The 15443-nt window shown below is 46.4% G+C and overlaps 1 protein-coding gene across 1 annotated transcript in view; it reads left to right on the plus strand.

Annotated features, from left to right (window-relative positions):
- Positions 1-15443, plus strand: part of CNKSR3 (CNKSR family member 3) — a 1181575-nt gene that overhangs the window by 401322 nt on the left and 764810 nt on the right. Inside the window, exon 14 of the mRNA XM_069607750.1 lies at positions 9840-9851. Within this exon, the coding sequence (XP_069463851.1) occupies positions 9840-9851 (12 nt within the window). The remainder of the gene's footprint in view (positions 1-9839; positions 9852-15443) is intronic.

The following is a 15443-nucleotide window of genomic DNA, read 5'->3' on the forward strand; positions in this document are numbered from 1 at the left end:
CCAGCTAGGAGGATTTGTACCTTATGCGATGTACGTCAATTGTGACGCATGTCACCTTTAAAAAGTAGCACTTGTACTAATTTTGCCAGAGTGCTCCACGGCAGAAGAGTTTTTTGCTATTGTGCACTTGTTTTCTATGAGAATAAACCATGTTCTCCTTGCAAAGGGTGTTCTGGGCCTTTTTCACTAGTGGGTTTTATTTTTCTGGTGTGAGTGTTTTTGGTGACCCTGAAGTGATCCCAGATGTTCAGCTAAAGACAGAGGTTTCCAGGCCGCATTGCTGGAGGGGCCGTGCCCACCTGCAGTGAACCGTCCTAAGCGTGCAGCCGCAGTGGTGTACAGGGAGCTGTTTCTGCAGAATTCCTGTCTGCTCTTCGGAGGTTCAGGCCATTATTGGGACCCCGTGACTGAGGAGCTCGGGTGAACAAGCAGATGTAAGTATACCTCTTGTGGGTGACAACAACGAGGGGGGGTGTTTAGAAGGAAGTGGGAGAACAGGGAGGATGATGTGTGGAGAATGTTGAGTGTGGAGAGAAAGGATTGAGAGTGTGTGAAAGATTGGTGTGGAGTGGAGTAGAAAAGTGTATAAAGACCACGTGGCGTTTTTATTATTCTCACGCTATTGTTATAAGTATATGATGAGAGAAACAGAGAAGTGCGGGAACCTTTCCTTGACAGGGGAGAAGATGGCATTATATTGTTAAATGTGATAAGAGACCAATAGAAGTAGGGGATCTGTATAATTAGAGAGCTCAGATTGCTGTGCCCAATATATTCTGGGTAGGGGAATTAGAAGAAGTAGTGATTGTTTTTTTAGTTTGTTGTTTTAATTTATTGTTTTAGTGTTTTGCTATTATTTGTGTATCCGGTGGGGTCTGAGGGAGGGCCTGCGAGAAAAATAGGGCAGGTGTATGGTGTGAGAAATGTGTGTGGGTGAGCAGAGGGAGTGTGAGTAGGGGGCGATGAGGAAGGGGAAGAGTGAAGGACTGGTAGGAATACATACAACGACTTGCACTTTTGTATCTTGTCTAGTATTTGTGAAAATATAAGGGTTTGCAATATGGGAGTGGTCACTCCATTGCAGTACATGTGCAGTGCACTGCTGTTGTATAAGATTAAGATTGAAAAATATCACCAACAGTGAGTGGTCGAGATGCAGAGGGGTATGCCCCACCCATGAGCAGAGCAGGGCATGAACGATAGGTTGATATTGGAACACATGTCCACGTTCTTAGCGGCTAAATACAAAGGTGAAAAGCTTCAGAAAAAGGGAAGAGATTTTGGAATTGTGGAAAATGGTAGAGGACGGAGAAGACAATGATGAATGCAGATCCCGGTGTGGCAACTGCCCCAGAAGGTACACAACTGCCCTCTACCAGTGGAGGGCTTTATCCGTTCACCACCCTCCCAGCCACGGGATGCAAAAACCCAACCTATGTGCCTTCACCCACCACAGCTCTTAGGGAAAGGAGGAGCAAAAGGGGGTGTCCCCTGGATGAGTGGAGGGCCGGAGATATTTTGTTTAAACTGGACAGGACTACAATAAGGGACGTGCACATCAAGAAAGGGAAGGGCAGTGACAGAAGAGCAGAAAGTGTAGGTTATGGGACAGTGAGGTCGGGCAGGGATCTACACAGAGAGTTGCAGGAAGGAGAGTGGGAAACCATGGATGAGTTAGAGGGTGAAGAAGAAACTCAGGAGGCGCCAGAAACTACTCCAAGGATGGAGAGTCTGTGACCTCTGCAGTTAAGGAACAGATTTGGGTGGGTCTCAGTGGCCAGGAAAAAGGGAAGTGATGGACGGAAGGCAAGGCGTGGAGTGGGTAGCAGCTGCTGTTTTTGCATAAAGGCCCTGTGTGGGTGCAGTATGTACCGTGGGCCCAGATGGATAAGACCAACTTGATTAAGGCACTCCTGCCCCTTACGGCAGGGGCTGGGAAGTGGATATACGTGTTTGAGAAAGATACCACTTGGATTCCTTTAGCTGTCAGAGATATACAATGCTTGCTTGTAGCAACGATGGAAGACCAGGCTGGAGATGTGTTGATTAAGGTGGGATACCCAGGAGTTAACCTAGATGATAATACACATGATGGAGCACCCTTTAATGATATTAGAGCCCAGGTGTGGGACGCCTTGTGGCGAGCATACTCTTACACACCGGATTTGCAGTCCATAATGCAGTACACAATGGGGGATGATGAAGACCCCGCTCAGTACATTTTAAAAGTGCAGGAGATGTGGAGAGCAGAAATGGGAGACTAGTGGGACTAATCAGTTCCTCTTTTCTATTTTGTTATTAAGCTGCAAATGCCCAAGGAGGTACAAAAAGCACTTAAGAAGATTGTGGCTATTGAGGTGAGGGGTGGGCCGAAATACAGACTATAATTATACATCACTGTACACAAATTAAAGAGAGGGAGTAGGAAACAATGCAAATGGTGCAGGTGGAGGAAGAGAAACTGGCACAGAAGACACTAGCAAAAATAGCACTTAAAGGGGTGGTAACAGCAGTAACACAAACAGTTGTCAGAACAGGCGGCAGGATGTACAGATATCAGAATAGCAGCATTTTGGCCAGGCAGAGGGAATGGGCAGTGGAACGGTGGACCGCAACAGCAGTATCCTGAGTGGTGTCCAGGAGATCAGCAGCATGGGAGAGGAGGTATCAGAGGGGGCAGAGGAGGATTTGGAGGAATGGGACCAAGAGGGAGAGTGGGGCCAGCTCAGTGTTGGGGGTGCCGGAAGTGGTGTCACTTTGTGAGGGGATGGAGAGGCAGGATGGGGATAGGATATAGTCCATATGCCCTGACTGGCCCGGCACAACAACAGCAACACTTTCCTCCACCCCCTATCGCCATGTCGATATGATATGAAAATACATCAGGCATACACAAGTTACCTCCGCTTGCCCCACTGGCGCAGATGTCTGTCCCAGCAAATGTCCACATGCAAGTAGCCTGGCAAACTCAATCATATGGAGGGCCCACACCTACAAATAACGCTGTCCTGTATGTGACAGTGGCTCTGTATATGGGGGTGAGTGTCGAGGGAAGGTATCCTTTCATGTTCCCGGGTACCAACACATATCCTGATTATGATAGCCCACAGAAAGCCCTTTCATGTCCAGTCCTGTCCATGACTGCCCACCCTTACGACGGACCCTTGGTGGGCGCTGATATAAGCAATAAGCAATTCATCTTTATGGTAGACACTGGTGCCACTAAATCATTCATCAGCGAGGGAAACTTTCCACTATCAGGTGAAACTCTCAACATGCAAGGCTTCTCTGGGGCTGTCGCCATGGTTCCATACACAGAAGAAGTACCAATCAAAATAAGAGGAAAAGTGGTGCATGCACCCTACTATATTCAGAAACCTCCTCAGTAAATTTGCTTGGGTGTGATATCCAGAGCAAATTGAACATGACCATCTCCTTTACAGATCGGGGGACAGTTTGTGCCACCCCAGGCATGTGTGCAATGAAAGAAATGATGATCATTCAGGCTAGGGGAGGAGAGGTGGTAGTCTCCATCATCCCTGTTGTCCCTGATATGTTTGTTCACGGGATCACGGTTTTACTTGACGCAGTGCCCCCAAATTGGTAAAGCATGTTCGTGGGCACCATCAGATTTTATCTATAGGCCTGTTGTGACCCCTGAACGTGTGGCAGGGACCATACTCTCATTGGATATTGCAGGGCTTGTTGGTATCGACAAAGATAATTGTTGTGGTGGGAACCGATTCAGATGCGTGCAAATGGTGCACAGTGTTGTGTATTGACCCAACAGACTCCCTAAAAGAAGTAACAGATACAGAGTTGATTTAGGTTTTGGGTTGACAATGCGAAAAAGTATCGGCAATCTTCATCCCCTGTGAGATTATGGTACAATATCTTAAGGTGCAATGTTCCCTGATGGCTCTTGTCACCCCACCCTCCTTCATGACAAAGATCTAGAGCAGGTCCTTGAGCGACTATGGACAACCAACGCCCCCGATGTAGGGTTCTTGCAGTGAGATACTCCCGTGAGAATAGCACTCAAACCAGGCGCAGTACTGCCTCGAGTAAAGCAATACCCCTTGTATAAGGAAGCAGAGGAACAAATGCGGGACCCCATCACTGCACTCCTTAACCAAGGGATTACTGTACCCTCCACTTCTCCATGTAACACAACGATATACCCAATAAAAAAGGCAAAAGGGGGGAGTTGGAGAATGATCCAGGATCTCTGCCCCCTAAATTACATTGGCCAGGCAGAATTTCCTGTAGTTCCCAACCCTGCGACCATTTTGTGCAGCATCCCCAAGCAAGCAACACCTTTCACTGTGGTGGATCTGAAGAATGCCTTCTTTTTCATGCCACTGCACCCAGACTCACAATATCTGACTGCATTTACACATAGCGCAATGCGGTTCAAACATACAAGACTGCCCCAAGGGTAATGCGAATCCCTCAGCATCTTCAATAGAATCCTGCAGCTGATCTAGGAACTATCGAAGTGTCCAGTACTATCATTCAATATATGGTCAATCTGCTGGTGTGCAGCGACAGTGAACAGCAGTGCTCGAGTAACTCTGTCACTCTCTTGCAACTGTTAGACAATGCAAAACTACAGTACTGTCTCCAGGAAGTACTCTTTCCGGGACAACTGATATCTGCCCATGGGAAGAAATTCATACCCGAGGGCACCACATCACTGTGCAGCGCCCTCAGACACAAACAGTTAAAGAAATGCAGAAATTCCCTGAGCTCTGTAACTATTGCAGGGCATGAGTTTTAGATTATGCTGCATACACCAGACCCCTGTTGCAGAGCCTCAAGGAGTCACAAAAGACAGACAAAAAGGTAGTGTGGACAGAGGACATGCTTACCAGTTTAATGACCTAAAAGAGGTTATCTGTACGGCACCAGTGCTGGCAACCCTTGAATGCACCCAAGAATTCTATCTGTTTTCCCATTCTAATGGTCAAATAATGACTGCAGTACTCACACAGAAAAGCAGAATGGGCCAAAAGTCATTGTCCTATTATAGCGGAGTGCTAGATTCAGTGATGCAAGGCCAGTTCCCTTGCGAACAAGCTTGTGCCTGCAGCATGTGCAATTGAGAAAATCTCCATAATTGTCATGGGATGTTCAGTAACACTGTACATGGAGCATGCTGTATGTGCCATCCTCGAGCGATCAAAATCAACTCTCAACACAAATTGAGCATCGGCATACGAGGCCATTCTGTCTAGCCCACACATACACATAGTACGATGCAAGACTGTAAACCCTGCCACCTTTCTCACAGAACTGTGTACTGATGAGGACCTGGTAAAGCATGACTATGGACATTTGAAAGGGAAGAGGACATACCAAAAGTAAAGGACAGTCCCTTTTGTTGACGGGGCAGCAACTATTCAACAGGTGACTGGTTTGAGGCACACTGGTGCGGTGGTTGTCTGCCTAGTGGACGGAGAATATGAAGTGATTGTACAAAAGAGACTGCACTCTTTGACCTATGCGCTGGAGCTTATAGCACTAATCAAGGTGCTCCTAGTGGCCCAGGGGTGTCGTGTGACTGTTTACTCTGACTCGACATATGTCATCACTACCATGCATTTTGGCCTGGCACAATGGAAGAGGATTGGGTTCAGGAGGGCTTATGGGTCCCCATACAACATGCAGAGTTATTAGACAAACTAATAGATGCACTTTCCCAACCCTCCATGACGACAGTGGTGAAATGCACCACCCATACCAATGACACAGATGAGGTCTCACTCTGAAATGCCGCTGCGGATGCGGTTGCCAAACAAGCAGCACATCTCCCTGTGCCCAGCATCCCTGAATAGCCAGTGACAGCCCAAGGACATGTGCAACAATATGAATCTTACAACTCGTTACCCATTGCCCAGATTATTGAAATGCACAGGAAGAGAAGGACTTGTGGCAAAAGAGGGGATGTAAACAGTCACCAACAGATTTATTGTGGCGAAAGGAAATAACAATCAAGGCAGTCATGCCTCAGGAGCTGCTACTGGTCGCTTTCGACTAGCTGCATCATCCATCCCATATGTTGATACACCATATTGCCGCAGATATACAGGAGGACTGGATTGTCCCAATCTGCAGGAGATACTTACTAAAATGGTAATTAATTGCACTACTTGTCAATCTTACAGTACGAGCCAACATTGAGAACTATCTGAGGTAACCTGCCACGCCCAACTGGTCCATTCCACGACTTGCATATCGACTACGTGGATATGGGAGAAAGATGTAATGGATAACGCTACATGATTGAGGTTGTTTGTCCCTTCTCCCCATGGGTGGAGGCAGGTCCTTGTGCACATCCTGATGCCACATGTGCAGCCACATTTTTGATCAGAGAGGTTTTCCCTCACCGGGGGATGTGCGCAATGCATTGAGGTCCGACAGTGGCACCTACTTCTTCAATGAGCTGTTCAAGGAAATAATAGCATCATTGGGTATCAGGCATCGGATCTACACAATCTACCAGCCCAGGCCAACGGAATTTGTGGAAAGGATCAACGGTCTGTTAAAAAGAAAACTGTCCAAACTTTGCACCATGTTAAAGAAAAACTGGGTGCACTGTTTGCCCCTGATGTTGTTTAGTATGCACACTCAGCCCTGTAAGGATCATCATATATCACCACAGGAGGTGGTAATGGTGCAGTGAATGCATAAGCCCCTATCTCCCATAAGGAGGGCTTCAGCTGCTCACAGGGTTGCGTCCGTGCTGGGGGATGAGTTTCTAGATTACCTTTATGCTTTAACAAAAGCAATACAATATATCGCTGAACAGATAGCACCACCAAGATCTGAAGATCCAACCAACGCTTCATCTACCTCAGTGACATCACCACCACTTCAGCTATTCCCCAGCGATTTGATTTTCATCAAGAATTTTGTCAGCCGGCGGAATGAGCCTAGATACACTGATCCCTTCACCGTTGTCTATGCCACTCAACTGGCGGTAAAGGTTAGGGAGCTCCAGTACTGGATACATCATTCCGAAGTCTGGAAAGCATCCCATTCCACACTCCCCACACAGACTGAATAAAAAAATCAATGTGAGAAAACTGTAACAGTGACTGATTTATCTTACATGTTCTGCTTTTGAGTTTTTGCACACAATCGGCCTCATTACGAGGTGGGCGCAAAGGGATACCGGGCACCGTTAAGGACATTGGTGCCGGTAATCCCTTAGCGCCCTATTCCGAGGTCCCTTAGCGGGTCCCTTCCTTAACGCCTGGTTTTACCAGGCGTTATGGATGGGGCCCGTTAAGGGACTTCAGAGCTAATAACGGTACCGCAATTTGCAGTACCGTTATTAGCGCCTTTCCCCTTCCCATTGAGCCCTATGGGGGCTGAAATGGGAATGGGGAATGGCTTTTTCAATGGGGACTTACCAGTCCCGCAAAGGTCGGAATAGACCGGTAAGTCCCCATTGAACGAGGGCGGACTCGGTACCGGTATTGGAGGTAGTCATGGCGCTAATAGCGCCATGACTACCTCCGACCTCGTAATGAGGCTCAATGACAAATTGCAACTCCCCGTTCTTCATGCTGCTACACACAATTTGCACTTTTGTTTTGTTGTTATTTTGAGTTGTACAGCTCTCTCTATCTCTCTCTCTCTCTCTCTCTTTCCCTCCCCTTTGTACAAAAATATGTTTGGAGCACGCCCAATCAATATCAGGCCTATTCTACAGTGACTACGTTCTCTTCTACCTATTTGTGTGCTATGCACTGTGTAGCTGAACTATTTGCATTCTCTTTTTTCAGTTTAGGGATTTATTTAGGATGTTGTTTTATATGGGGAGGTCATATACAAGGGAGGGGAAGGGGAATGCTACTAATGTTGAGGGAAATTTTACTAATATTGCCAATTTTCTTGCCGATTGTTCTGCCAATTTTTCCTTGTCACATATAAACCGTGCTAATATCTTTACACCATATGGGGAAACTGGAAAAAAACAATACAGCTTTTAATCACACAACTGGTACCCAAGAGCAAATGAGGAAGGTTTACCGAATTGGTTATATCATTATTCTTCCCTAAAGTTTTTTCTAATATTACTGCAAGCTCGATTTCCCCCCACGTGACTGCAACAAAATGCCTCAAAAGATCATTGAAAAGAGCAAAGTTTGATGAGTACAGTTGTTACATTTGTTCCTCCATACAACAAGCATCAGGATCCCCCAAGTTATTAATGCCACAAGAGACTCCGCTTTTAGAGGCTCAATGTTCGGTCCATCTAACATTATGGTGGTTGAAAAGCAGTTTTCAGGCATGGAGCGTACAACTTCTGAAGATGGACCCAGACAAACTGCAGTGTGCCCTCAATCCCAGAAGACAACAGTGTTTACAAAGAGCTTATCTGAAGTTGGAGGGTGTACGATTTGTAGCAAACAGGAGGCAAGAGACTACAATGAGCTGCATGGCAGGAGGCCTTGTGGGATTCGGAGAACAAGTGATCCAGAAGGTGAATGCCATATGCAGAGAATACTGGAATGAGCATGTGGTGAAACTGATGGGGATCGAGGCACTGGAGAAACCAGTAAAAGTTCAAGGAGAATATGAACTGTGTTTTTATAATGAGGGAAGATTTTTCGTGGGGGCCAACAACAAGTGCAACAAAACATTATACATCCCAGATCTCAAAAAAGGGACTGCAGCAGAGATGGAGAATTATTGGATCTGTGGCCAGCAGGTGGACCTGCATCTCCCGCAACCCATATTGCACTCTGCTCTCCTGGTGGTCCCGGAAGAGCACTTGATAGTGGGAGCAGGTGGCTTGTCGGCCCCAACACCAGCATCAATGTTGGATGCACTCACCACATTTCTGCCACAGTGGCCCATATTTCATATCTTTCCAGAAAAAGAGAAGAAAGAGACCTTGCAGAGAAATCAGAGGTCAAACTACTTGTCCCAAGATCCATCAGAGTTGATAAAAGAAATACCAGATCAATACAAACTGTATTGTAAAGAAGAGACAGTTTGTGCTTCATTGCTATTGTCAGGGGTGCCAGCAGCTAACAAAGCCAAGTGGCTCTAGATCGTCCGGTGGGAAGTGATACAGCTTCTGAATGATACAGAGCAAGGCCTCAACACCATAAAGATGGAGATGCGAACAATCAAGTTGATGACGTTGCAGGACTGCTATGTACTGGATTTGCTTACAGCAATGGAAGGCGGGGTCTGCAAAAAGATCAGAGAATCCTGTAGCACGTATGTGCCTCCAAACAATGCCGACAACGCGACCCTGACCCACATAATAGAGGCCCTGCACACCTTTGGCACCCACATGCAAAGAGAGGCTGGCATTCAAAGAAGCAACTGGTTTTACAACCTTTTTTCCTGGGCACCATTGTGGATGGGGTCCATCGTGAAGATACTAGTACCAGTGATCATGTTCGTGCTGGTGACCTTCTGCACCTGCCAACTAGAACATCAATGTTGTTTTAAATTGATGCCTAGCAGTGCAATGATGATGGTTTCAATTGGGATACATGGGGCACCTCGTGGTACAAACGACAGTGCAGTACAAACAGATGACCATGACAAGCCCTGCATGATTAGACTAGAACAATGCCTCCACCCCCAGGTACCATCACAACTCCTCCACCAGACCTCAAAAACTATGTAGAACACTGGGTTCACTTAGCAGGGGATGGAGGTGTGTATATACATGACATGCACCCCAGAGCAGTACGCACAAGCAGGGGGAAATCTGTGTGCAAAACATGGGTACCCAAGGAGGGATCCCCAGCATATTTGGAAGCTGAGAGCTTGGAGAGGGAGAAAATAGAGGAGAAGGAGAGGAAAAGGCTTACATGGCAGTTTGTTATTATTGGATTAAGGAAAGGGGGAATGTTAGGAAGCAGGTGCGATTGTCCCAGGATCCCAAGAGGTTCTGAATGTGGCAGAAGCCTAACAGTGCGGTGTAGGGGCTTGGTAAGGTTGCAGGAGGCAGTGGAATGTCCATAGAAGCTGCATTGCAGTAGATTATTATGTAACTGGGAGTAGATTGTACTAGAAAATGAAACGCCATCTTAGGAGACCAGCAGCCATCTTGAAATCGAGGCCTGGCATTACGCTGCAGCCAGTACAGTAGGTCCCAGCACGAAACATAGACATGTGTGTGTGAACCTAGGAGCTGGTTGTAGTTTGGGCAGCAGACAGGATGGCCAAAATCACTGGGATTGATAAACCCCTTATTGTCTCATACTAACAGTACATGTAACTCAGAAGGAACGCGCCCTACAAGGCCATGAGGAGGTTGAATGCTCCCTGCGACCAGCTATCCTACAAGAAGGAGGGCACGATCCTCTGACCTACCCCAGCCCAAATTCTAAGTTATAGTGTCCAGATGCCCCTGTCTCAAGACCCCAACATTCCTGAGTGCAGGTCAGTCCCAGTCCACTGACCATAAAGCTGTTAGATTGTCAATCTATCCAAAAGATCATAGTAGAAGATCCCAGGCCCCTGTGATTTGTGTTGCGAGGTGCAAGGGACGGAAAGCAACACATTTAAGTGCGGGGGGGAAGAACTGGAACGGCGCTGATGCATATGTGATTGAGCTGCGGTTTGTAAGATAGTGTGACTGCGAAAGTAGCCTCTGCACCCATGTCTGCAGTACCAAGTGCACATTAGGCTAGCAGATAGGGCATGCTAGGATTTGGAACTTTTTAATTGCTAATTAGGAGCTGTGGACCTGATGATGTGTGAGAAGAACCCACATGGAAGACAACAGACAGGAGGTACTGGGACCTATGGCCTGGCATCCCCCTATGGAGCTGGCCACCTGTGTATAGGGTCGTACCAACCAGCTATGCAGATTTGTACCTTATGCAATGTACGTCAAATGTAACATGTTTCACCTTTAGAAAGTAACGCTTGTACTAATTTTGCCAGAGCATTTGATATTGCGTACTTGTTTTTTATGAGTATAAACCTTGTTCTCCTTGCAAGAGGTGTGCTGGTCCTTTTTCCCTAGTGGGTTGTATTTTTCTGGTGTGAGCCTTGAGGGGTCTCTCTACAGGACCCACGTCTGGGCATACCCGTCCTACTTGGTGCGACAAGGCCAAAATATGTTTGGGGGTGCTTGTGGTCTTGTGCAGAAGGGATGTGACCATGCAGTTCGGGCTGGACTGCCTCTTTTGGGGTGGGACCAAGCCTGATTTGCATATGGTGTTTCACCTTTTGTAATGGCTTTGCAGGCGAAGAACAATGGTCTGGAAGGTGGCCCATAGCAATGCCAGTGGTTCAGATTAATTTGATACCTTCCAACCATCACCTCTTTTGGTTTTGCTGCTCAAATGCAATAAGAAACATGAAGCAGGAAGAGCTTGCTGTGCCCCCTGGAGTATGCTGCAACAGCTCTGAATGTGTGAGGAGGCACAGGAGTGCGCCCTACGCATATTCAGAGCTTCAGTACCCATTCTGCGTTCCCAAAGGGTCATGCAAGTCTAGGGAAGAAAAACAGCCCAGGCCTTCCATGGCCCATTGCACATGCGGGCTGGGGTAGGACATTTGACAGTTCAAGCCAGTCCAGGAGCACTCTCTCAGTTGTGTGTTGCAGCTGAAGGAACTCTTAGTGTTTTCACTGGTCTGGCTTGGTGGCCCATCCCAAATGACTGGTAGAATGCCCCGTTGCCCATTCTGGGTGTGACGCGTCTGCTAAAAATCGCTTCTTTAGAAATCTCCTTTCATTGTTGAAGGGATCAACAACATGAACCCTGCATCTGGATCCCAAGATGTATTGCCCTCTTACCAATTGTATGTTGAATTAGACTACGGGTAACTTGGAGACTGGAGTATACTAAGCCACAATTAAATAAATGTTATGATTGACTGCTTGTATGAAGATCGCTTGAGTGAAGAAAGCGTTGGAATCCTGTGGGGCCTCCAACTATGGTCACTCAAGTCTCAGCACTATGTGGATCGCATACTTCTAGCACCATTTGCCTCTTGGTTATTCAGAATTACGAGGGAACTCTGCCCCCCCCCATTCAGTTCAATTCCTCCACATGTAACGCTAACAGTCTATTCTTTGTAGATAAGATTGATAAGATCAAGAAGTCGATCATATTGTCAGGGATGGGGACCATGGCTATCACTCTACCTGATTTTCCTAGAGTGGGCAACGCTGCAACATTTTCCAAGTTTGAAACCAATTTCAAAAGAGATTGTTTTAGCTGCTTTTCATAAGCCTGAATCAGCATTGCCTTCTGATCCCATTCCGCTGTCTCTTCTTCAATCCCTTCCAACGGAGTCCACTGAACTCTTCACCATTCTTTCACGAGCGGCTTGATTCCGGCTTCACTGAAACACACAATGAAGCCACAATTCGATCCCTTGTCTCCGGCCAATTATCGTCCCTTTTCTCTCCTGCCTGCTATGATGAAACCGATGGAAATTATCATTACCCCCAACTCTCAAGGTTTCTTGAAGAAAACAGTTGCCTGCACCCGTTTGAAACTGGTTTCAGACCACTGATGGGGACTGAATCGGTAATTATATAAATTCTGGACGACCTGGCCTTACTCCAGGACTGCAAGGAGGTCAGAGTTCTGATTCTCCTGGACCTCTCTGCAGCGTTCAATAGCATTTGTCACAAGATTCTGTTACTGCGATTAGAACAAGCAGGTTTGTCAGGCCCAGTTTTGGCTTGATACTCTTCCGTCTTCTCGGATCATATGCCAACCGTTCCACTGCCGCATTTTCTGCTCCTTCTACTCGTGTCGTGTGTGGGGTTTCACAGGGGTCATCCTTGTCTCTGTTACTTTTTAACCTATGTTTGCAGCTGTTAGCCGACTTGATTGCTTCGTCTGGGTTTTGTTTTTATACATACGCCAATGATACACAGTTAATATTTCGGCTTAACTCTCTGGCATCAGACCCTGCCACGAAGCTTAAATCTTGTTTGTCAGAGATTGGCCGGTGGATGACCTCAAATTAGTTGAGGCTTAACAGTGAGAAAACTAAGATTTTTGGTAGTAGGTCCGCCGAACGCTCACTCTGTCTGGCAATCTGACTTTTGGCCCAATTTTCTGGGTCTTTTCCCAGACCCCAAACCCTTTGTTAAAAGCCTGGGGGTTAAGCTGCTCCCCTCAGGCTCCAGTGAAATGCAGATTGCAGCAATATGTAACACAGGTTTCTTTAAAATGAGATTTCTGAAGAAAGTGTTACCATTTGCCCCCTTGAAGCTCTGGGCAACAGTAGTCGCAGCCTCCATAATGGGAGCACTGGACTACTTTAACAGTATCTACTTGGGTCAACCAGACTTTCTGATCCACCGGCTCCAGATACTACAAAACTCAGCAGCACGTGTGACTTTGAATGCTCTGAGACGGTCCTCCGCCGTACCTCTGCTGGCGAGGCTGCATAGGCTTCCGGTGAGAAGGCATATAAAGTTCAAAGTATTGTGCATTGCATACCAGGCTTTTTCTCTCACCGGACCGACCTTTCTTCAGGCAAAACTGATTTGCTATACAATTGCGCATCCCCTGCCTCTGTCTATGCTAATTTGTTGCAAGTTCCTCTCTTCAGCATATCTCGAGCAGGTGGACGCTCCTTTTCGGTTTTGGCCTCTAAATTATGGAACTCTCTGCCTGCGCACCTGCAGGAGATACCGGATCATCTTTTCTTTCGGAAGGCCCAGAAGACCTTCCTGTTTTGAGGAGGTCTGAGTTCTCTTTAAAGCCCTCTCCGCTTCTGGCTGTTTCATCGCCCAGATGCCTTCTGGCCTTGGTCTTGCACTCTATAAATATTTTTACATTACATTACTATGCATTCCCTTAGTGAAACGAGGGAGACGTTTGGATTATGAGGAATGAGAAGAATTATCACAAAGTAGGACTATGATGAACTAGGACTAGGACAAAGAAGTAGGGCTGTGTGAAGGAGAATGATAATGAGCACTATGATGGAGGAGGACTCTGATTATTGAAAAGGACTGTGATGGAAGAGAAGGACTGTGATGAAGGAGGAATGTAAGAATGAGAAGGACTACGACAAGCAAGAAGGTCTGTGATGGAAGACTGATAACGGACTGACAAAGAAGGATTACAATGAAGGGAAATGGCTGATGAAGGAATGTAACAAATGAGAAGAACTGTGATGAAGGACTGGGGAAAGAGATTGACTGAGATGAAGGAGAAGCACTGACAGCAAAGGTCTGTGATGAAGACGCAGGACTATGGCATAGAAGAAGGCATGTGATGGGCTGTGGGGAATGACTGAAGAAGCAGAAGCACTGTGATGAAGGGGGATGACTTTGATAAAGGAGAATAAATATTTCCAAAGAGGAAGACTATGAGTATGATGAAGGACTATGATGAAGAAGAAGGACTGTAAATAAGGACTCTGATGAATGAGGAGGACAGTGATGTACTGCATAGAAGTATTAACAATGAAATGAAGGAGTATTGTGACGATGGATTGTGATGAAAAAGGACCCTGATGGAGGAGAATGACAGTGAAAAGAAGAATGGCTATGACAAAGAAGGGCTTTGATTAAGCACTGTAGTAAAAGGAAAGGAGTCTGATGAAGAAGGAGGACTGTTGCAAAGGACTGGGTTGAAGCACTATAGCAATGGTGAAGGTGAAGGACTGATGAAGAAGGGGTGTGTTGAAGGTATGTGATAAAGGAGAAGAACTTTGAGGAAGAAGTGGGGAGGAGACCGACTATGATGACAGAGAAGGACTATGATGAAGGTATGTTGAATGAGAAGGGCTGGGATAAATGATGGATGAAGGCGAAGGACTGTTAATCAGAAGGCTTGTGATGACGGAGATGGACAAGTACTGTGACAAAAGAGAGAGACTGTGCCAAAAGACTTTGACAAAAGAGAAGGACTGTGATGACCTAGAAGGACTATGATTAAAAAAGACTGCGATGAAACATAAGGACCGTAATGAAAGACTGTGACAAAGGAGAAGGACATTGACGAAAAAGAAGACCTGCGATGAAGGTGAAGGACTGTGATGAGTGGCAAGGACTATGACAAAAGAGCATGTTGAGTCATAAGGATATGTAGGGGAGGGGCCCTGGTGATGGACTTTGCTAAAGGAGAAATACTGTGTTGAAAGGGCAGGTCTTTAATAAATGATTAATGAAGGAGGACTGTGATGAAGGACAAGGTCTGTGATAAAAGAGGACGTCGGCATGGAAGGGTTTTGATGAAGGAGAATGACTGTGATGAAGGAGCAGGGCTGGTATAAATGATTGATGTAGAAGAAGAACTGTGATGAAGAAGAAGGGCTTTAAGGAAGGATTGATAAAGAACTATGATGAAGGAATAGGATTGATCTCAACACCTTTCTCTTCTCACCCTTCTCTGTAGTACTGTTTTGGCTAGAAGGTGGCGCTGCTATGTGCCAAACCCAAAAACATCAAGATCGGCTGCCTACTGTAAGTTTCGCTCCAT

The sequence above is a fragment of the Ambystoma mexicanum genome, chromosome 4q, assembly GCF_040938575.1.
Source record: "Ambystoma mexicanum isolate Mex_15411 chromosome 4q, UKY_AmexF1_1, whole genome shotgun sequence".
NCBI lineage: Eukaryota > Metazoa > Chordata > Amphibia > Caudata > Ambystomatidae > Ambystoma > Ambystoma mexicanum.